A 24,115-nucleotide genomic window follows, 5' to 3' on the forward strand; every position below is an offset into this window, starting at 1 on the left:
CCTTATCAGCGGCCAGGATCTTAAAGGAGGCGATGACCTGGTCCGCGGTGTCCGTGTCGGTCGTTTCCCTGGACATGAAGTCGATGAAGGCCTGGAAGGTCACAGCGCCGCTGCCGTTGGGGTCCACTATGCCCATAATGCGAGTAAACTCGCTGTCTCCCTGGCAACCGAGATGGCAACGGGTTAACCCAGGAGAGACAGCACTTAAGAGACAGAACATGACACACAGTTCTCTAAAGTGTGTCAAAACATCAGGACCTTGAGGAAATAGACTGAGCCGGAGAAAAACATGGGACAAGTTGTGACGACGGTCCTGATATTTTGTATTTCACACTTCTGACATGCATATACACATACACATCACATGGCCACTGGTTAATACCTATGGGACACAGACAGGAGGACAAACAAGCATTTAGGATTCTGATTCTATGGGAAAAGGACATTTGCCCTTCAGTGGGTAGGATGAAAGGAAGTAGGAAGGAGACACAAATGTGACGAACTAAGAAGCAGCGAGAGGATCGGGGGAAAGAGAGCAGGGTGTCTGCAGGTGTCAACTCAGATTTTAAGATATTGCACCAAAATATACTTAAAAAATTCAAACGAATGGTCAATATATGTTTGATGAAAGAAAAAAAAAACATGAATAGCACTGGGTTGGTTTGAAAGTATTTCCAAAACCAATATTGCCTATATACAAAACTAAAGAACTAGAAAACAACTATACACAAAAAGCTACACATTAGTCCGTAAAATTGTTGATTTGAGAGAATATGTGACTGAAGAACCAGTTAACAGTTTGGGCTGTTACTCTACCAGAGAGAGACAGGTGGCTGTCCAGCCCTAATCATGAGTGGTTCAAATTCTCCCTGGATAATTAGCATGACATCCATTTAAGGTTTTTGCCACACTTGGTTGAATCTGGATGCTGTTGGACCTGTGGACACCCTGTGAGAGCATCATGCCAGCAGCAGCAGTACCAGGCTGTTTCCTGTAGAAATGAGTAGAGCCCGGAAGTCCTCCGAGACCATTTGTCCCGATCGCTTCTGTAGGCCGAGCACAGCGAAGGTCGGGGGGGTCAGAGAGATACGCATGGCAGAGAGGAGGAGTAGTGACAGGATGAAAGAGGGAAGTAGCGATGGACAGAAATAGAGATATCGAAAGGTTTTAGAGAAATGTTTGGGGAGGGGTGAAAGAAAGATAAAAGAAGCACAGACTGTTAACAGAGAAAGTAAAACAGACAGACGAGGGGGTCTGTTCAGACAGCGAGAGGAAGCCTGGTTTCTGAGCTGAAGCGGCACAAAGCAACAGAGACCCCTGGTGGACAAACAGGGACACAACACCGTCTCTGCCCTCCATGCCGACGGACTGGACCCCGGCCTCGAGTTCATCGGGGGCCCCGAAGCAGGAGGAGCGCCGGCTGATCACGTTTGTTTCAAACAACAATACATTTATGTAGAAAACGTGACTAAAACCAGTCAGGCAGGAAGGCGCAAGCACCGATCATTTTCAGTTTATACTCAGTGAACATCCGTATGTTATTTCATCTGATAATTACTAATCCAGATGTATCTGAAATCCAGATGTTTTGTCTTTAGGAATTATGATCTTTTAAAATGTTTGAAGCCAGACTTCACTGTCATCCTCTTGTTTACATTTCGAAGGCTGTGTTTGAGGTGAACTTAGACAGGTGACTTTTTAAAGTTCTGACACTGGTTTTTTAAAGTATTTGTGTTTGTTGAAATGAGATTCGACATCTCAATGGGATTACCCTGGATGAATAGATGTTAAATAATGTGTTATGTATTCTTTGATTGAACCTTTGTTGTGCCACAGACCGGTTGGGTGCAAGACAATATTGTCACGGACCGGCCTTCAAGGTGTGGGGTATGAATATAATGAAATACGATACAACCGGCATCAAAACAAATATAAAACTACATACAAGTCACTATTACGCTGAATTATTGCCATATTGTGACTTGTATTTTTTATGTAGTTTTATATTTGTTTTCAATCCCCTGTGGCGGTAAACCCGTATTTTAAGTAGGATTTACTCCTACTATTTTATCTTTTTCTTGGAAGTCGTACGCTCTTCTTCTGTCTCCTCATTGGGCCCCACCCCTTTCCAAAGAAGTTTGTTTACCAAATGTTACTCACTTGACACGTGTCAAGAGGCAGACGGAAGTATCCGGTCATTTTTCATTCTTCCTGTGCGGCCCGGTCCGAAAGGACCCACGGAGGCGGTGAAAGACCACCGCATTAGTCAGTTTATAGTATTTGTATGATTTGGTATGTTTTTTGTTGTTGTTTTAGGAGAATCTTCATGGTGCCTTCAAACAATCAATGACCAAACTGAAAGTGATGGATGGCTTTAGCTCCACTCTCCTGCCCAGAGCCCCGACAAACGCCGGCTCCCCCCGAACGGCTCCACCCGAACGGCTCCCTACCTGCTTTTCGTTCTCCACGTCGTAGCCCAGGCTGATCAAGCAGGCCTTGAACTCCTCGGCCATCAGCGCCCCGCTGTGGTCCTGAGATCGGCCAAACGCCCAACGACATGTCAAATCGCGACACGGGGATGAGGTGGTGGATGGCGAGCGCGAGATCCACACGGCATGCAGGGGGAGGAAGATGAGGACATGGGAGGATGGAGAGGGGACAGACAAGACATTCACGGACGTTTAGACAATGTCAACGCACACATACACACACACGCACACACACAGGACTCATGACGGATTCTGTGTGGAGATTCTGAAACATTCAAAGGTTCTAGTGTCGTGCTGTAAAAGAACGCAAGATGTGCCGTGTGCCCAGAAACACCGGCGTGGAGTGATGTGATGGGTGAGTGGCATAAATAAGTGTCACACACACACACACACACACACACACACAGTAGTGTGAGATGGTGAATGGCGGTGGTTTGACACACACAAGGTTGGCGACATCTCGGTGAAATCTATGTTCCTGAACAGTCTGCAGCGGATTCTCTAGGTTTCCATTCACGGTTCGGTTGTTTTTGTGGGGTTGTACGAGGTACTCGTCTTGCCTGCGCAGTAGATGGAGTTTGGGGAAACAGAAAGGAGTACCAGCTGTGGACGTATTTTAGACACCGAACAGGATCAATATCCGTTCAAGTGTACTCTACATTTATAATATGCTTTAGAGCATCGATAACGGCTTCAGTTCCTCAGAGGGAAAAGGCTGTTAGGTGGTAAAGTATTCCACACTTCAAAAACACCCAAACTCTCCCTTTGACTGACACTAGCCTTTCGTCTGGACCTGTGCTGTCATCCTTTCGTCACCCTTTGTCCTCTCAGCTAAAGTCACCAAACTGCACCAACAAACTCTCCTTCTCTGCCAACGCCCGAGCACAACCTCTCCCCGACATGTGCTCTAAACATCTGGATGAATACTCACGCGCTTGGCTCCTCTCTCCCCCCCTTGTAAGGACTGAACATTCATCCAGTCATGTTACACATTCATAACGATGTTTACTGCTCTGTATGGATATTTTATGCTGTAATATAAAAAGGTAAGATGTAAATCAAAAGACAAAAGCCCCGGAGCTCGGCCCCTGACCTTGTCAAAGTGGTTGAAGGAGGCGCGGTACTCGTAGAGCTGCTCCTGGCTGATGCCCTTGGCGTCACGCGTCAGGATCTGGTTCTCCACCTCGTTGATGGTTCTGGCGATGGTGGTCAGCAGCTGCTCCCAGCCCACGCGGAGGTGCTGTGGGGGAGGAAGGACACGCGAGGGAAGAAGGACACGAGAGGGAGGAAGCAAAGGGAGCCGGGGAGGACACATTGACATTTTTAGAAATAAATAAATAAATAAATAAAGAGTATTTGTATACTGTAGTGTATTTTAGGGGTGTGTGTGTGCGTGTTACCTCCATCGTGTAGGAGGTGTACTGGTTGTCGAAGATGAGGGCCTCCTGGATGAGCTGATGGTACCCCTCCAGCGTGTTGATTTCGGGCATGTACGACATGATGGTCAACTGATACTCCTTCAGGTTGGTCAGCTGGTCCTCCAGGGTGCCGTTCATCTCGATGGATATCCTGCCGATTTCCTGCCGACACAGATGCAAGTGTTTTACCATCCCACTAAAACCTTTCAGAAGACGGCCAGACGCATGCTCGCCCACGGCGGACTCCCTGTACGAGCTCGCCTGAAAAGCTGCGACTGACACACAGCTGTGCAAAGAGGAAGCGCTTTGCACAGCTGTGAGTCAGGCTTGACAGCGGGGGCGGTATCCCTTACCTCCATCTTGGCCTGTATGTAGGCGCCGACCGTGTTGGCCTGGGTGGCGAACTTGGCTCTCAGTGTGTCGTTGGAGTTCTGCTTGTTGAGCTCGTCCTGCAGGGCGTTGTCACGCAGCGGCACCATGGCCATCGCCTGCAAACACACACACACACACACACATTAGAAAGAGTCTGGCGCTGGACCTTTACACACACACACACACACACACATTAGAAAGAGTCTGGCGCTGGACCTTTACACACACACACACATTAGAAAGAGTCTGGCGCTGGACCTTTACACACACACACACACATTAGAAAGAGTCTGGCGCTGGACCTTTACACACACAGCTGGAGAACATCTTTAAACCACTCGGCCTCCAGAGGTCTTTGGCTCGCTGCAGTTACGTATGCGAATGTTGCTGCATGCAACTCAACTAATCATCTCTACATAAACATTGAACGAGGTCCTGCTTATGGATCTGGTTTGCACAGCAACAAAGAATACAGACCAGAGTTACTAATGGTAGGGGTTGTTTTTTCCATCACGCTATACTATGGCTCAACATATAAATATGATCACGATGGCTCTTTTTGGCTTTGAATGACCAGCCATGGTCTGCCTTGTAGGTCTTATTTTACGTTCGAGTCCCCCTACAGACTGTTTGCTTTTAATGGCAGCTTTTTACTTCTGCCGATTGCGTTCATCCTTCAAATATAAAATAAATAAATAAAATATAAAATAAATAAATAAATAAAATATAAAATAAATAAAATAAATAAAATAGAATATAAAATAAATAAAATATATATATATATATATATATGTATATAGGCTTACCTTTTCCCACTTGCCGTCGATGCTCTCGGGTGTGATGGTGGTGTAGGGGTTGGCTCCGCTCAGCTTGATGCCGTTGCTCTGGGCGATCTTCTGCACCTCGGCCTGGATGGCCTGGATGGCCTCCCGCTCCTTGTTGGCCTCCGCCAGGGTGGACTTGAACTGCTCGTGGGCTGTGATGAGACCCTGAGGAGATTAAAACACATGTATTAAAAATGTGTATCGTGCCAGATACAATGTATGCCTGTGTGCTGCATCTCTCTGGACCGGTTACCTGGATCTCCTCGATATTGTGGACGATGAACATGTCCTGCAGGTCCTCCATCGCTCCCTCCATCCAGTTGTTGAAGGGCGCCGCCCTCTTGGCGTACTCCAGGTACAGCTCGTCTATCGACTCCAGCTGCTTCTCTGTCCTCTGTAGGCAAGAAAACAGCCAGAGGCGGTGTTTTATAAAAAGAAATGTAAATGTGTGGATATTAATATAATGATATATATGCATATTTTCATACCTTACTTTGAGAAATAGGTAGTTTTTTTAATAATGAACCAGACAATGATAACAGTTTTAATTCAGTCGTCTGGACAGCTGTGGATAAATAACACTTCTCTTGCCAACATGTGCGCCCATTATTAATTTCTAGGCAGTAAAATGGCCTCTTGGACTCGGATTTTAGTCTTCTGTGGGATGTCAATGCAGGCAAATGGCACACTAGTGGGTTACTTTGGCCCATATTGTCTCTAAATGTTGAGTGCGATTAAAGATACACATTGTGGAATGTTGTACGAGCCATTCGAGTTCACAAAGTAATCACACACACACGTTACCTCCAGGGACTCTTTGCGGCTCTGGGTGAAGGCTCCCAGGGTGTCCCACTGGTCGCAGATCTTCTGACAGCGAGCGTTGACGCTGGCTGAGTCGTAGTAGTCCAGCTCGCTGGAAACACACAAGAGCAGAGGGGACAGTTTAGAGCCCTCGCTTCGAACCACAGATCAATGATCCAGGTCAACAGAGGAAGAGTAAATGTAGAGTGCTGCAGGAACTAAACTAGCATCGTAAACGTAAACATAATCCAATGAAAGAAAATCCCATTGGCTTTCTGGGGCCTATTGTTTTCACACTGAGCTGTTTTTCCTTTCCACACTACTTCCTCACTTGAGTTCCTGTGCGATGGCGGCGATCTGCTCCACTCGGTCCTGATGGGCTGCCAGGTCGCTCTCAAAGGCCTCGTGTTTTCGTAGCAACGCCTTGACCTCCGACAGGGTGGAGGTCTCGTAGTCCTTCTGCGTCAGCATGGCCTCCTTACCTGCATGCACATATAATTATTTCATCCATTCACCTGTGTGTGTGTGTGTGTGTGTGTGTGTGTGTGTGTGTGTACCCTGCGCGTACCGTCAGTCCAGGACTCGTGGATGGCTGCCTTCTGGTGGAACTTCTCGGCCAAGTGCTCCAGCCTCTCCAGGCGCCTGATCTCGCTGAGGATCCACTCCTCGTAGCCCTTCTCCGCTCCCTCCAGAGTGTGCCACGCTCCGTTGATGTCCTGAGAGCAGACAGCATGAGGTACTGAGTACAGCGTGGTGCAGTACAATTATTCTGTATTAGAGGCATATTTTCTACAGATGATAAAACTCAATTTTTATACAAAAAAGGGTTACGCGAACGATCCCCGCGTACATACAGACACCATGCGTCCCTCTGATGGCATGAAGGCCGGCCTGTTGCTGAGTCTCAGTTTAGTCTGCAGAGTGTTGAAGCTGATCTCCAGCTGGCATTTCTCCTGGACCTGAAGAGAGGAGGCTCACAAGCGTCAGTGGACACATTCAGGCCGCGTCCGGACAAAGAGCCCTCGACTGGTCACCGTTTAATCTAAAGACAACGCCCTGCAGAAGGGGCTCCTCATACCTTAGGTGGTTTGTGGACACAGCGGTAGTCCCTGAAGTCCTCCTGCTTCGCCTGCATGTCGTTCACGGTCTTCTCCTGGGTCCGGTTCTGCAGCCAGGGGATGGTGCGACGGATCCACTCCAGCAGCTGGGAGGCAGAGAGGAAGACGGGTTCAGGACACTCGGGGTCAAAGTTCTTTCCGGTAAGCGTGCCGGCGCGTGTGACACGTTAAGTGGGATGTGGAGGAAGAGAGAAGAGGGGGGGGGGGGGGGTTGTCCTCACCTCGCTGGCCAGCTTCTCGTAGTCCTCCATCATTAGCTCATTCTCCTGGTTGACAGCCAGCACTTTGCAGATGCGATTGGCGGCTGTCTCGGCCTATCGGGAAGCAGAGTGGTGAGTGGCGCTCGCAGTGATTGGATGAAACGCTGTGACATTGAGTCCGCTCACTGAAGCTGCACTTAAAACTTGAAAAACAACACACACACAAGCTCTCCGGCTCGTCGATTTTATTACGAGCGTTTTAATAAGTCAGAGCTGTTACTTTCCTAATTTGTGATTACACACTCCACACACAGGCAGTGAATAGGAATACATCTAACCATAAGGGCACACGTTGTTAAAGAAAAGTGCAAATTAACGCAAACAAATTGAAGTCGAATGGATCGGGCGAATAAAATCATGCTACAGCTGATGGTTAGTTTAAATGTGGCAAAAAGAAAAAAATCAATCTTTGTTTTAAAGCTCCATGCGTCTCCCGTCACAACTCGGGAGTCAAGTCCATACATCTAGTTACAGGTTCATGTAGCTGTAGTCCACATCGGTAGGTCTGCCTAGGATATTACACTACCGTACCGCTGGAATAAAACAAACACAGTACACAGGACTTTGACACGTGGATTAAACGACTAACTTTCTATTTACTTCATCCTACATGAAGTTGAAATGTTTACTTCTAACTCGACACTAATATATTCCATATATATATATATATATTTTTTTTTAAACTAATAATATCACACAATAAAACATACATTTAGAGTTGAGGGGTGTTATTAGCTGAAGAGAAACTGGAGGACATCGACCAGTGTTTCCCTTTTGCTTCATTAAGGAGCAAAAGTAAATAAACAATGGAGTTACTCCCCGACCAAAAGGTAAATCCACTTTGGGGGAAACACAGTCGATGTCCGGAGAAAACGGAAACAGAAGCATCAGAAAGCAGTTGTTGTCGTCAGAGTTCCCATCATGCACCTAATCTGTTGATACTACCTGACTTTTCTCTGGGTTTCCAAATCCATTTCCAATGAGGAGCCATTTAAAGCATCTCCATCTAATAAACGCTGGGAAAACATTTCAGTATATTCATGTTTTGCCCCATTTTGTTTTGACACTAGATGATCACCTACATTCCCCTCAGGAAATTGACCAGTGTTTTAACTGTCTGGAATAAATAAATAAAAAACACATCACGACTGATGGAAACCCTGTTTTTTTTTTTATGTTGCTGCATTGAAGTGTTAATGTGAGTCTTAAAAGGAGTGAAAAGCTCACCTTCTGTGCACCAGAGAAGGCGTGATAGAAGCAGGATACATAGGTCATTATGGCCTTCTCATCCGGCCGCAGCGTACCCACGATGTCTACGCATCACCCAGCAGGACAGAGAGAGGTTGGCGAAAGAAGGGAACCAGAAAGAGAGAGAGAGAGAGAGCGTGAAGCCAAAGCTACCCAAAGCTACGTGGTGCTCGCTCCCTGCAGGAGGAGAGTGTGAGGGTTGGGCTCCCTCTTTAGGTCCACAGCTTCAGGTTCCTCCTATTACCACCCCCCCCCACACACACACACACACACACACACACACACACACACACACACACTGATGGCAGGAGGAGCGATGTCAGAGGGAGGACGCGTGTCCTCTTGAAGTGAGCGGAAGGACACTGGAGCCGTACGTTCAAGACCGGGACACAAACACACATCGACGGCTAAACGAAGCCCTTGAAATGTGCGTTTGGGCGGATTTCAAAGTGTGAAGAGGGCCGTTGCCTCATTTCAATGTTTTAAAACACGTGGCAGAAAGTTTCCCAAAATAACATTTCTTAAACTGTACTTTCCACAGAATGTGAATATTAAGCGGCAAGAAAGCAACACTTTTAACCCCAGAACCAAGTGGATGTTTTGGAGCCTTCGCACGGCTAATGAAGGCATCCACAAATTAGGGTCGAGTTCTACAAGTATTTCTGGAGCCTCTACTCCCATATGCCAACCATGACAGCAACATTTATTTTTTACTCTTTTCAACAAAGGCAGCACATACCAGATCCACTACTTCTGCTCGCACCTTTCACAATAAAAGTCCTAGGCATAGAATATTACCATTTTCTTGTGGTTTATTCGTCACAACCTTAGGTAAACCTTTTTTGGGGGAAAGCGTAGGGTTCAATATTTGACATTTTACAAAGCAATACTAAACAATAGAGTAATCAACAGCTCCAGGTTTGAAGTTTAGAAATCTTATTAATCTGAAATGTATTAAATTCATTCGTAAAAACAGCAAAACATTAACAATTCTAATGTTAATCCAGCAGAAAATGCTTAAAAGTTTAAACATGTTTTTTTTACACCTAACCTATGACGTAATAGTTACCTTTCTCAAATGTGTCAACAGACTGACAGCCATGATGATGAAAAGCGTTGTGAACAGGACTACGTGTGATTTGTACAACGCTGACAAAAGCAGTAAATCTGGAGATTTACGAGTTTGTCTAATCGCGTCTGACTGTGTGAATCCTTCAAGGAGAACCGGCTGCACATGGAACGAGTTCACACGCACGTCTCCGGAGACGGCACTGGCTCACAAACAAGTCCTGAGTGAGCCAGAAAATTAATTAGAGGAACAAGAGACGCATCAAGTGGCTTCCTGTTGTTTTTTAACACAATGAAAAATGTGTTTGAGGCTACAAGGCAACAAATATGGATTGAAGCTGAATATTTCATTTGATAAAAACACGTTGTGCATTTTGGAAATGACTGCATCCCGTTTTGATATCGATGTTGACATTTGGACTTTGCAAGTTATTGGAAATGTTTGGCTCACACACACACGAGTCGGAAACAAATCCCCTGCAGCCACCGCTGGAATCGTATTCTACAGATTGTATAACATTAATGATGATATCAGTGTACACTGATCTTTATCTGCAACTGTGCAGGAAGACCGGCTTTAAAACACAAGGAATAGACATGCAGGGGAAAAACAGGCTTCGCAGCATTTTGAATGTTGATTTAGAATTTGAATGTAAATGCTAGAACTACTTGATCTTATGAAATCCTGGAGGAATCTTTGAAGACAAACACCAAGGTCTCGTTAACAAAGACTCATTCTAAAAACTGCGGACTCATTTGGATAAAATGGAACATCGACCGCGTCGGCCACAGTATTCGAGCTTGTGTGTGTTTGTGTCCGCGACCAATCCAGCGTCCTTGTTGAGGCTCGGGGGCCTAGCGGCGCTGTGGAGAGACTGAGGCCATGCTGGACAGGAAGCAGCACCTTGTTAGTAACGAGGAGGGGGGCGGGTTAAAGGGTCACGGTCAGGGGGTCAGAGGGTACCTTCTGTGCTCCAGAGAAGGCATGGTAGAAACTGGACACATAAGTCATTATGGCTTTCTCATCCGGACGAGCAGTGTTCACAATGTCTATAGGGGGGGGGGGAGATCGTGATTATGAAGACACGCACACAGATACAGGCAAGACAGAGGCGATTATACACAGCACAGGACACACGTGTAGGGACATGCACTCACTTATTATACACACACAGCCAGACAGGACATAACTTCATTTTGTGGGTAAGTGGGATATTTTAGAACAACAATATTTAGTACTGCAAAGAAACATCCTCTAGGGGGAGGGGCTTCATCGGTCCTGAAAATGACAGAGCCTGACATAATGCATTTGGAGAGCACTGTGACTGCAATGGAAGTGAGGCAGTAATCAAATTCAGCGATTGTTTTCATTATAAATTAATCTTTTTGATTGATCAATTAGCCGTTTGGTCTATAAAATGTCTACGATGACGTCCTTAAATGCGTTTGTCCGCAACTCAAAAAGGTGTCCAGTTTACTGTCAGAGGAGTAATTAAACCAGAAAATATTCACGTCTCAGAAGCTGGAATCTCCTTGATTTTTATTAATCACTTAAAACCGATTAAGCGATTATCAAAATAGTTGCCAATTAATTTTACATTTGACAACTAATCAATTAATTGTGGCAGCTCTAAAGTAAACGTCAACACATTGGTTTATTAGCATATAGACTAATCGCAGCTGAAAACTAATACGAGTACTTCACAAATGTAATAATATAAGGGCTGTAAAATTACAGAGTACTGCCCACTTGCATCACAGTCCCCTTGTTGTGTGCACGTCACTCATTGACAACAGTAGAGTGGATTACAGTACACACACACATACACACACACACACAGCAGGACCATACTACTACAACAACAACAAGGCATCACACAGGAAACGGAAGAAGCTACCTTCTGCGTCCAACATCTTGGGGATGTCCAGGTGCTTCTCAGCCACCTCGAAGGCGTTGTTCAGATTGGTCACCGGGTCGTCCTAGACAACCAATCACAGCGTCAGAAGACAAATTCATGATTGTTTTTGTTTTGTTTGTCTTTTTATTAGCAAGTTTTTGATTAGTGGTCATTTTAAACTTGCGTCACAACATGCAAAGACTGTGTGTGTGTGTGTGCGTGTGCGTGTGCGTGTGCGTGTGTGCATGTCTCTACCTTTCTGAGACGGTCGTAATCGATGAGATCCGGTCTGTGTCGGTGGATCAGAGCGTTGAAGGCGAGACCGTCCTTCCAGCTGTTGGAGAGAACGGGTGATCAGCGTGTGAGGCGAGGACGATAACATACGGCACGCCTAAAGCCTAAAAAGTTGCACTTGAACGCACCGCGAAGACTACAGCCAAATGGCCGACTAGCCTGTAACACATAATAAAGGATTGAAGTCTGGTGTTGTCCTGTTTTTACATTTGATTTTCATGCCTTTTCCAGGTTTTTCATGACCGTATGAACCCTGGTCTTATCTTTGACCTGCTCTTTGCTTGGCCTCGAGTAAAGTAATGATAATTAAAACCAAGTTATTTCGAACTTTGGATGCGCTTTAATACAGCTTCACATATTTTATTATTTCCTGAATGTACAAACACATGCAGGTCACATTTCCCCAACAGTGGCGTAGTGGCTTTGGACGCCTTCAGAGAAGTGAAACATTTCCAGTTTCTCCAACAGGGGGCGACCTTGTTACACGTTAGGAGTCCAGTGACAGCACTGAGCTCTCTCATTCAGCATTGACAGTGGCCTATCGAGGCAAACACTCAGTATCCACCACCACGGGCTGCGCCAGGACCTGGGAGAGTGTCTGTATCTGTGTGTAGCACACTATTGACAATGCTGATCCTTTATTTACTGCCGCCACCACCAGAGTTCTTATTAATAACAACTATAACCATATTGTTAGTCATGTGGAGGGCTGGCCCGTCCACTGGCAGTGAAGCCGAACGGGCCAACGCCATGGAGCCGGAGAACCGAACAGCGGGATCAACCGGATTATGTATGTTTCATTAATCTGGAACTTTAGTCATTCATTGTGTGCGTGTGTGTGTGTGTGTGCGTGTTACCTGATGTGGAAGTTCTGCACGTTGACATTCTTGTAGGGAGCGGTCTTCCTCTGGCACCACAAGAGGAGACCCTCCTTCGCAGAAGTTTCTGCAATGAGGAGGAAGAAGTTAGCGTCAGAGGAGGAAGAGGAGGATTAGAAGGAAAAGTATCTTCATCACATTTAGTCAACCTCTTATTGTATTTATAGGAGCGCTGCTCTGGCAGGGAGGTTTTGTGATGCGTGTTAAATATCAAGTCTGTCCGAGGAGTGAGAAATGTCGTTTACTGCGGGTGCCCGAACAAACATGAAGAAATGCAAATACGGAGAGCAAGAAACTTGTTCTGACATTTCCTTTTGTGGATTCAGAAAAAATTAAACAGATTTTATAAATGGAAATAAATATTTAATTTCAATAACCAAGCATTGCTTGGATTGAATGAGATGAACCTTTGAAGTTGCACCAAGTTAACAAACCCCCTCACAGAAAGGAGACGCATGCGCAACAGAGGTGATGATAAATGAAACAATCACCATGGTAACAACGAGAGGTCTCCGCAACATGAATCAAACCACACACTACTATCTGCTCAAAACAAAGAAACATGCGTTGATGCGAAGACGCCACAAGAAGTCGTACCGTCTACGGAGATGTCCTGGATGGCGAAGCGGAGGATGATGGTCCAGATCATTCCCAGGGTCATCTTGGCGTTTCCGTCCACGATTTCTGAAATAAAAAAATAGTCAATAATCAACCGCCTTGTTATTTCATCTAATAATGCCATAACATACATACACGTCTGCACGTTCTGTCTGAATGAACAACATCAACCACTGTGCACTCCGTTAACTGAAACTAATGATTTGATATAGTTATGCTGCCTTTACATCAATTCATGGAGACTTTCCTTTGTTTTTGGATTCTCCGTTCACCAAGGAGGCATACAAATGTAGTTTTCTTCCAGAATTCAAGGTCATACGGGGTGAGTAGCTGATATACAAATTATTATTTTGGGGATGAAGTATTCCTTTAAGATTGAAATGTTTCTGGAGGACGTCGTCCTCCGTCACCACCATCCCTCAATTCTTTCCTCTTCTATGTCAGCGTTTGTCTCTAGTTAGTTTCCAGTAGATGACCTTTAGTGGGCTGCTTTCAGAGAAGGCCACACATACTGTGTGTGCGCGTGTTTAGCAGTGCAGTATTTTGGGCAACTTTGAGTTCAATGGCGATCAGTATCAGCAGTGTCATGTGGCAAGAATGACACGATAAAGTAGGAATAGAGGTCACGGTCCTCCAGCACACACACACACACACACACACACACACACACACACACACACACACACACACACACACACACACACACACACACACACACACACACACACACACACACACACACACACACACACACACACACACACACACACACACACACACACACACACACACACACACACACACACACACACACACACACACACACACACACACACACACACACACACACACACACACACACACACACACACACACACACACACACACACACACACACACACACACACACACACACACACACACACACACACACACACACACACACACACACACACACACACACACACACACACACACACACACACACACACACACACACACACACACACACACACACACACACACACACACACACACACACACACACACACACACACACACACACACACACACACACACACACACACACACACACACACACACACACACACACACAGCAGTGTGATACAGTTGCCCTGGATGTGTGTCCTCCATGACAGGATGGAGGACACACAGAGAGGGAGGTGTCTCACCTTCTGATGTGCAAACCGAGTGAAGCACATTCAGTACAACAAAGTTATGTTCGAGCTGCAATGATTAAAGACCTAATAACTAAATGCTCAAAACGTGAAGACATTTTAGTTATGGAAAAAAGGTTCTGTGGTCTTAAAGAGACAGAGCAGGTTCTGTGTTCTTAAAGAGACAGTGCAGGTTCTTCGTCTTAAAGTTCTCAGACTTCTATGAAGGTTCTGTGTTGTTAAAGAGACAGGGCAGGTTCTGTGTTCCTTAAAGAGACAGGGCAGGTTCTGTGTTCCTTAAAGAGACAGGGCAGGTTCTGTGTTCTTAATGAGACAGGGCAGGTCATGTGTTCTTAAAGAGACAGGGCAGGTCATGTGTTCTTAAAGAGACAGGGCAGGTCATGTGTTCCTTAAAGAGACAGGGCAGGTTCTGTGTTCCTTAAAGAGACAGGGCAGGTTCTGTGTTCTTAATGAGACAGGGCAGGTCATGTGTTCTTAACGAGACAGGGCAGGTCATGTGTTCTTAAAGAGACAGGGCAGGTTCTGTGCTCCTTAAAGAGACAGGGCAGGTTCTGTGCTCCTTAAAGAGACAGGGCAGGTGCTGTGCTCCTTAAAGAGACAGGGCAGGTTCTGTGCTCCTTAAAGAGACAGGGCAGGTTCTGTGCTCCTTAAAGAGATAGGGCAGGTTCTGTGCTCATTAAAGAGACAGGGCAGGTTCTGTGCTCATTAAAGAGACAGGGCAGGTTATGTGCTCCTTAAAGAGACAGGGCAGGTTCTGTGCTCCTTAAACAGACAGGGCAGGTTCTGTGTTCCTTAAAGAGACAGGGCAGGTTCTGTGTTCTTAATGAGACAGGGCAGGTCATGTGTTCTTAACGAGATAGGGCAGGTCATGTGTTCTTAACGAGATAGGGCAGGTCATGTGCTCCTTAAAGAGACAGGGCAGGTCATGTGTTCTTAAAGAGACAGGGCAGGTTCTGTGCTCCTTAAAGAGACAGGGCAGGTTCTGTGCTCCTTAAAGAGACAGGGCAGGTTATGTGCTCCTTAAAGAGACAGGGCAGGTCATGTGTTCTTAAAGAGACAGGGCAGGTTCTGTGCTCCTTAAAGAGACAGGGCAGGTTCTGTGCTCCTTAAAGAGACAGGGCAGGTTCTGTGCTCCTTAAAGAGACAGGGCAGGTTCTGTGCTCATTAAAGAGACAGGGCAGGTTCTGTGTTCTAAAAGAGACAGGGCAGGTTCTGTGTTCTTAAAGAGACAGGGCAGGTTCTGTGCTCCTTAAAGAGAGCTGTTACCCTGTCCTGATTGAAATTAATTTACTAAGTGTAATGTATTTGTGTGAGATATTACATGTTGGTATCATTATGCTGTGCAGCTGTCTTATGAGGGACACAATAAACAAATATTGGATTTGGTTGCCAGATATTCAATATTAAAAGAATAATCTGAAGCCAAATTAAAAAAAGCTTTGACAGCCCTGTTTTGAACTCAACCATGTCTAGATTTCCTGTCGCTGGATGAAAACAAAGCGAAAGCTCCTTTTTCCTCTTGGTCACAAGTCCTAACTGAGGTGGATGATGACGTAGTTTTACCAGAGGTCTGATTTTAAATGCTCACCCTCGGCTCCAATAGAGACCAGCTTGACTCCTTTGCTGGCGATGAAGTCCAGGGCTTTGTTAACATTGTTGATCTTGTGCACCCTCATCTTTCCTCGCTCAGGTTTGGGTAACCGTTCGCCTGTGGACACACACACACACACACACACACACGTTAGCTCCTGTGGTGACGAGAGCCGAGCATGTTTCCACAGGGTCAGCAAAAAAAAACACACTCCGTCAGGGCAGTTAGAGTTACGCAGGGGACGATGGCGTCGCTCAAGGCAGAAAGTGAACGTGAAGGAGGAAGCCAGACTGTGTTATGGCAATTTATATGAGGATCTGCTGAGCTACAACCTGCTAGTCAACCCCAGGGGAGGCCTGTGGTCATACAGCGACAGATCTATAGCAGCTTCCCCATGTTTCTTTAAGTGCGTGAGGTTATTTTCTCATAGACTTCTATATTATCAGACTTCTGTTGGCAACCTGCTAGTCAGTAGATATTCACTTTTGAGGAGCTCCAGGTGAGTTACCTGAGATGACCTCCAGCAGCAGCATGAGTTTGAGCCCATCCCTGAAGTCCTCCTCGATGTTTTCGATCTGCGTGCCGGACTTCCTCAGGTGGGAGTTGCACCACGCCGTGAACGTCTGCACGATGGAGAGGGAACAGAAACAGGAGGCACACGGTGATTATTCAGAGCCCGTTTTTGTTCCGTTTTGTTTTTCCAGCTCTTACCACAATACACCACTTTGAAATAGAGAATGAAAGAAAATTAAATTCAATGGACGGGAAGGAAGGTCAGGGAGTCGCTTTTGATAAGACAGGAAGTAGCAGAAAAAAAGGGGGAGGAGACAGATGTTATAATACAATACCTAAAGTTTAGAAACAAGGACAGCCAGTGACATCAAAGAACCATTTACACTTTCACAAGCAGCACAAATATCACATCAACAGCTGCTTGAAATCTACGTTTCTTTTCTTGTTCGGGGTTACAGTCGCGGATCGGAAAGAAAAGGGAGCAAATTTAACTTTTAGAGATGCCGCGTGATCAAATGTTACTGATTTGCTGATCGCCAACGATCACCGATGGAAGGGAGCGCGTATCTATTGACCCTTGCCCTCTTTCACCACCTCTCTCCTGGGCTGTGTGTTCAAACATTATGACGGGGGGCAGTCCCCCCTCCCCCCCGTCCTCGGCCCACAGCCACAAAGCGCCCATTGAGCTTCCTGGATAATAGCACCCTTCAGCAACCCTCTGTGTGTGTCTGTGTGTGTGTGTGTGTGTGTGTGTGTGTGTGTGTGGGTGTGTGGGTGTGTGTGTGTGTGGGTGTCCCTCCCCCAGACCAGCCAATACCAACCCCCACACACACACAATTAACAGTGGACCATTGCATACACTGAGGAGGGAGGGAGGGGAGATACATTTCACATAAACAAACGTACGGACGGACAAAGTTAGGGGGCAGAGCAGAAAGACAATGCCCTCTACCACACAGAGTTAACGACAATGCAGCAGGAAGTGGCACTGCAGTGACAGGAAGTTCCAGCTTAGTTCAACAGAGACAATCAGTGTCACCGACTAACTTCTATAAAGATGAACGAATCCTCCGCTTTGTGAGCATCAGAAAACTTCTACAATACATCGAGTTTGGGCTGCTTTTTTTAGAAAATAAAATTATATGTATTTAAAAAATCTAATTTTGGGGGAGGGGAGGGGCAGAATACAACTGGGGCTGGACGATACAGACAGTCAAAACACATTGAAATGTTTTATTTGTAAGTTTACGACAACTGAAGAAACGGAATAAAACGTAGTGAAGCCCCCCCCACTCCCCCCGTGTACGATGGTAATGAATCGTGACGCCATCCCGTTACACGTCCAACACATCGCAATGACACCGAATGTAAACAGAGCCGGTCTGAACGCAGTAATGAAAAATTAAAAAAAACTACGCCAACAATTTAATAACCAGCGAGGTTATGAAGTTGATTCAGGCGTGTAGAAATCATTACGGGCCGTAACGTCTGCAGTAAAATGCATTCATGCACTGCTTTTGCGACAATGATATGTAATATGTAATATCATTGTCTGTTTAAATAAGATATGGACTAAACCTGAATTGATATTATTTCTAATCCATTATTTCACCGTTATGTTCATTTTGCACCAAAGTTCTTATTTACGTGAGAAAAATACTCAGAACCTTTAATTTTTCTTCTTTTTTTTTTACTCAAGAGAATAAAAAGAGAAAGGTTATCTGTTGAGTGACCAGTGCTATATGGTGTTATGTATCGTCAGAGATATGAAAGGACCTATATTTGGATAGAAGAGTGTGGCCAGATCTCACAAACTCTTACCAACGTCACCATGATGCAACAGACTGCATGTTCCAAAATAAGGAGGTGTATCTGGTGATGGATCACCAAATGAACACAAGGAATATCTCCAATTTTGAAGAAAAACAAATCTTGTTTGGAATTGTTACATAAAGCCGGGCGGAGCGAGGTGAAGAATGATGATGATGACGATGATGGCGATGGTGGTGGTGTTTCTGCGTGTTTGGACATTGTTTAAAAAAACAACCCCACAAGTTTAGGACGGTGAAAGCGTGTCGGAGAGCAGCCGCTCTGTCCCAACAGGAGCGCTGCCACTGGGAGTCGGGACGGGCCCAGACCTGCAGGAACTTTACGAGGCTTCGGATCGCACGGCTCCCAGCCCGCGCCCTCAGAGTTCAGAACTGCCAGCCGCTGAGCATCTTGCTCGAGGGCACTTCAGCCCGGCTTCGTCAGAGCTTGGGAGTAGCCCGTGTGTTCTCACACACAGAGAGAAGGCAGCTCAGATGGAGACTGAACCACTAGAGAATGCAGCTATGACTATTCTGGTTGACGATTTCTTGACAGCAGAAACAAAGACGGCGTCAGGTGCAGCATGTTGACTACCACATCGTGCGATATCTCGGACAAGATAGGCCAACCGACCTTTACTTCCCTTTGTACAAAACACATCGGCAGCTGGTTGATGCAAGTCTATCAAACGGGACTTCACACGAGCCAGAAAATGGTCATGTGCGCGTTCTCCCAAATACTGTTCATAAGACGTGCACGCGCCTGGTATATAATGTGCATTTTGACACTAGTTTAACATGGTGCTATATATATATATATATATATATATATATATATACATACATACATATACACGTAGCGGTTAACAGCGCATTGCATGTGTGTGGATGCACGCGTAGGCTCCGATCGCGCCGCTTGAGGTCACCGCTGGACCTTTAGGACTCAGAGCTGCTTTTAGGCAATTTTACACGCCCCAACACTCGTAAAGCCAAAATATTGTTCACATTTTTTTGTTTTTACCAGGACGCCCATGAATGGGACGGTCTGTCATCTGAAAGTTTATGTGGACTCGTGCCTCGTTGAGATTTCTGTTGCAGCGTCACTCTGCATCGCAGTAGGACGAGTCTTCACGCGTTTCAACTATTAGGGGTCCGAGCTGCCAATTCTTACATCTTTGTTTAATACGATTAAACAGAAAATCTTCATCAAAAGCAGCATTACGGCACACACAAGTGATGAAGGAACCTCAGATTAAAATGAACCACTAGAGCTGGACCTTTAGGACTTTATTGGACTGTATTAAATTCTGCAGTGGACGCTCTACCCGGGTGCTGGCCGGGCATATTTACTCCTAAATAGCACTAGACGCTGATTCCTGGGGTGACATGTTCCTTTAACTTGAATCATGGCCGTCTTTCTGGATGCATGACGTTTCCAAGTTCAATGCATAACGGCGGCCTCGATATTGACCAAAACAACGGCGATAGCGATTCCCAACAGCCCCTTGAGCAGCCCCTCCTCCGTCAGACATCCCTTTCTTGTTTGGAAAAGGTTAAGTCGTCCAACGTGTGTCCGCCTTCCGTGGCAGATATACAGCCGCCAGGGTGTGGAAACAGACGGAGCCTAACGGGGTCTACTGGGGTCAGCCGTTTGATCTCTCCCCCCCCCTCTCTCTCCCAGTGTGGCCCCTCCCCCCTTCAACTCTGATGGGCTCTACAGAGATCAAAAGGTCAAGGTTCAGATAGCCGTTTCAAAGAGCTTTAAAATGTGCACGCACACATAAAAACACACGAGTAAACCACCAGTTTGAAACGGTGAAAACACAGTTACATAGACTGATGCTGCCCGCCCCTTTTCTGTGCGTGCACACACACACACACACACACACACACACACACCTTGGACAGGAATGTGCTTGAGCGACACAAGAATCAAAGTTCCACTACCCACCCATCGTATACCTGTGTTGCTCACTTCAACTCCATTTCACCAGTTCTTACCACACCCAACGTCTCGATGCAAGTGCAATCCTCTGACCATAGTCAACCTAATTGTATGTATTCTTAAGGGTACATGTACACATGTATGCACGCACACAGATAAGGGTGCGTCTTGCTACACCTGGGAGGAATGAGCCACGTTGAACACAATGTTATTGTCCTTGTGCCGTCTCTGCACGTCAGCAGTGTGTGTGTGAGAGTGTGTGGTAGTTCACACACACTCTTGCCAGAGCCAATGAGCTCACTCTTAGAGCAACTCCACACACTGACAGCCTGTTGTTTCTGCTGCTTGCTTTGTGTCACTCTTGAACAGTCAGCTATTAATTTGACACGTTAACTCCTTGTATAGTTTCCAATTCCATTATTATAGTTTTTTTAATTGAAACATTTTTACTTTCTCTTCATATCCGTATTGCTGTCTTTCTGCTGGTGCAACTGATGATCAGTAAACATTTCTCTCAGCTTTTAAATTATAAAAAAATGGAAAAAACAAACAAGAAACATTGAACAGGTAAACGTGATTAAGTCATATTTTGTTGCAACTGCACCATTTTAGTCCATTTAAATTTATTCTTAAAATTTTTAGTTGTGCTTTCGGGCGGGGCTAGCTCATGATTGACAGGTCGCTACCATGGCGTTATCCGCTTACGAAGTTTGTGTTTGTCATCTTAAAACTCAAACCCCTTTCACGGTGCGTTTTCAGCTCATGAAAGTTAATTTGTAACATTTCGGTCGCCTAAGAATGTTTAGACTACTTAACTCACTTCTGGTTCCGAAAAAACAAGATGGCGACACAAGGACTACATGCACCTCTTGAAGACAGTGTCATGAAACTTGGGATGACCGTACGCTGACACTGACAACAAACTTCTCACAAGTCCAAAAGCTCTCACGCTTTCAAGTCGCACATCTTTTTCAAGGTCTTCCTCAAGATGTATTCTCAGAATCGCCCACACACACACACACACACACACACACGTACACGCACGCTGCAAAAACCTACTTTCTTACCACAGCCCAGTTGGGAAATGTAGCGAAATAAAAGTAACGGTTTCATATCTCACTGCTCGTTGACACAGAAGACGTCTTGTCACTTCCTTTCAAACTATTGCAGCGTGACAGTTTGCAGCTTTTTGAGATTGCGGTTTGGAGAAAAAAAAAAAACCTTCGAGACAAATATTAAAAAGAGGAGCCAAAATGGCATCAGAAATATATAATCCAAAACACAATTCACAAGTGAAAGCCATCTTGTATTCTTCAGAATAAGGGGAACAAGGCGGAATATTTAGTGCATGTAAACGTAGTCCTGTTGTGTGGAGGTGAATACGGACGTGGCACGACGACGTAATGTAAAAACTGCTGCAGATGGCAAGATGTGCACTGCTGGTTAAAGGAGTGTTATGGGACCTGCTGGCAGAGTCCTACAACCTCAAGGAACGTTGGACGGAGCCGTACTGGACTGGGCCGGCTGCACCGGACCAAAACCATGCAGGCCTGGACTGATACAAGGCCTCGTATTCTGAGGGGAACGGCGATTAAAAAACAAACATTATAAAATGGGGCCGTGGCGTGCATGTAGGCTACGCTAACCGTCTTTGGCTACAGACGCTGCAGAGGACGCGTCGGTTTCCTTGTGCGTCAACATACAGGGAGAAGACCAAGTCTCCCACATGCATCAAAAGTTCATCTCCACGTTTCAAATTTCAGTCACAACTGGACTCCATTAAGTCAAAGCAAACACCACATCTTCAAAAAGATTCCTCGCCCCTCGACTTTGAGAAATGGACATCGTGACGCCTTCTTTCCACGACGACGCCGAGTCGGAACGGAAATCTAGACACAGCGCACACTAGGAAATAGATTCCACCGCACTGTGGATCCATGCGGCCCCGTTGTAACTGGATACGCGGGGGCCTGCTACTGGAGCGCTGCTGCGCCTCTCCAGAGGAACACGACACCGTCCCTCTGGGGGGGGGTGTACAGGGACCTGGAGGGCTTCAGGGTTCATGTGTGTTACAACGGAGGGGCTGAAGGAGGATGAGGAAGAAAAAAAACAGCCTCCAGCTAAACCGGTGAGAAGAATAAAAAAGTACACACATTATTTGCCGGACGTTAACGTCATGTGAAAAATGGTGCTCTGCTGCAGGTTTGTTCTGGTCTCATTACCCTCTCAAGTCTGGACGGCAGACACACACACCTCCCTCTTGCTTCATGTGCTGACAGGTAGTCAGTAAAGTAGTGCTTGCTTAAATGGTGAGCACACACCCACCTCCCAGAGGGAGCTGACAAACATGTAATTGCCGTGTGCTCCTTGGCCGGCCTCATGCCCTTCAGATATGCTATTATCAGAGTCAACAAGCTTAACGCGGAGCATTTTTCAACCGGCCGACGCTCGGCTCTCCGGAAAGAGGTGGAATGTATGAAGCAGCTAACAGAAGCAAAAAAGGAGAGGGAGGATTAGGGAGAGGAAATGCAGAAGGCAGGGGAGATGAGGAGGAGGATGAGAGGAAGTGGAAACGTGATGAATGAGCCAACAGGGAGGAAGAGAGGGATGACAAATGTGACAAATGTAATTAAAGTTAAAAGGTGAGGAGCTTTCTCAGTGGTTCTGAAAACAGTCTGTTTATTCCTGCCGCCTCCACATGACCTTGGCTGTTTCTATATAGTACATTTTAACTCAAGTCGTGGGCTCCACCGGGTCCACCGGGGACTCTGGTGCTCGGAAACACGGCACTTTAGTCCAAAGGGCCAAAACGAGACGAAATTTAAGTTTCTCCCAGCCGATTTAAGTTAGAGTACGAGTTGATTTGGTCGACTTTAATCTCCAAACAATGTTGTGAAAACAGTGAAGTGCACTAAAGCCGACTTTGAATAAAACTCAATTCAATTCTGTTAATTTTGTACAGCCCAATATCACAAATTTGCCTCAGAGGGCTTTACAATCTGTACACATACGACATCCCTGACCTTTGACCTCACATCGGATCAGGAAAAACTCCCAAGAAATAGAAAAATAACCTTTCAGGGGAAAAATGGAAGAACCCTTCAGGAGAGCAACAGAGGAGGATCCCTCTCCCCGGATGGACAGAAGAATAGATGTCATGTGACCAGATGAACAGAGTTACATAAACATATTCCGTGAGAGAAACGGAAGTTTGAGCGCCTTTAACTTCTGTGCCGGCACGTGTTCCCAAGTGAAACGTAATGTTTGGAGAAGATTTCAAATATAATCCTTTGCATTTCATTGCATGACAAAAAGAAAAGTGGGCGGGCTTGGATACGGTGCTAGAGGACTGTGGCGCCATTTGATTTGACTGATCCATGAGTGGATGTCATAATATTATTGGTTGGTACTAGTTTATGTAAGCACACGTCATAGGCAAGAAAAGACGACTTGTTTTGACAATTTTAGATTTTTAAAAAAAAGATATAAATCTTCATGAATGATGAATCATGACCGGTTACCTGCCACAGTATGAACTAATCAGCTGCTGGATTTGAGTGAATAGCTAGTGTTTTATGAGGGGGGACTTAAAAAGGTGAAGAGTGAGGAGAGGAAATAAGGGGGGAGGAGGAGGAGGAGCGGTGGGGTCATTTGTTCATTTATTTATGCCTCTTTGTTGCCGTCAGGGTCGGGTTGCACCTCCACCAACAGACACCTTGTGGGTCCTATTTTAGGATTAGCGCCCTCGCTCTTAAAAAAAGGACAGACACACA

General features: G+C 45.8%; 1 protein-coding gene across 2 annotated transcripts in view; it reads right to left on the reverse strand.

The window, feature by feature from the left end:
* Positions 1-24,115, reverse strand: part of LOC117727973 (alpha-actinin-4-like) — a 46,770-nt gene that overhangs the window by 2,346 nt on the left and 20,309 nt on the right. Inside the window, exons 3-22 of one of the 2 annotated variants that reach the window (XM_034528552.1) lie at positions 16,585-16,699; positions 16,074-16,193; positions 13,266-13,352; positions 12,648-12,735; positions 11,752-11,830; positions 11,497-11,578; positions 10,563-10,648; positions 7,244-7,336; positions 6,983-7,108; positions 6,759-6,863; positions 6,473-6,620; positions 6,236-6,386; positions 5,908-6,016; positions 5,357-5,497; positions 5,086-5,268; positions 4,261-4,395; positions 3,890-4,069; positions 3,583-3,729; positions 2,451-2,531; positions 2-160 (exon numbers count right to left, since the gene is read on the reverse strand). In XM_034528552.1, coding sequence (XP_034384443.1) covers positions 2-160; positions 2,451-2,531; positions 3,583-3,729; positions 3,890-4,069; positions 4,261-4,395; positions 5,086-5,268; positions 5,357-5,497; positions 5,908-6,016; positions 6,236-6,386; positions 6,473-6,620; positions 6,759-6,863; positions 6,983-7,108; positions 7,244-7,336; positions 10,563-10,648; positions 11,497-11,578; positions 11,752-11,830; positions 12,648-12,735; positions 13,266-13,352; positions 16,074-16,193; positions 16,585-16,699 — 2,415 coding nt within the window. Of the gene's footprint in view, position 1; positions 161-2,450; positions 2,532-3,582; positions 3,730-3,889; positions 4,070-4,260; positions 4,396-5,085; positions 5,269-5,356; positions 5,498-5,907; positions 6,017-6,235; positions 6,387-6,472; positions 6,621-6,758; positions 6,864-6,982; positions 7,109-7,243; positions 7,337-8,509; positions 8,596-10,562; positions 10,649-11,496; positions 11,579-11,751; positions 11,831-12,647; positions 12,736-13,265; positions 13,353-16,073; positions 16,194-16,584; positions 16,700-24,115 lie in introns of both variants that reach the window. The other variant, XM_034528553.1, reaches the window with a different exon arrangement.

The sequence above is a fragment of the Cyclopterus lumpus genome, chromosome 25, assembly GCF_009769545.1.
Source record: "Cyclopterus lumpus isolate fCycLum1 chromosome 25, fCycLum1.pri, whole genome shotgun sequence".
Taxonomy (NCBI): domain Eukaryota; kingdom Metazoa; phylum Chordata; class Actinopteri; order Perciformes; family Cyclopteridae; genus Cyclopterus; species Cyclopterus lumpus.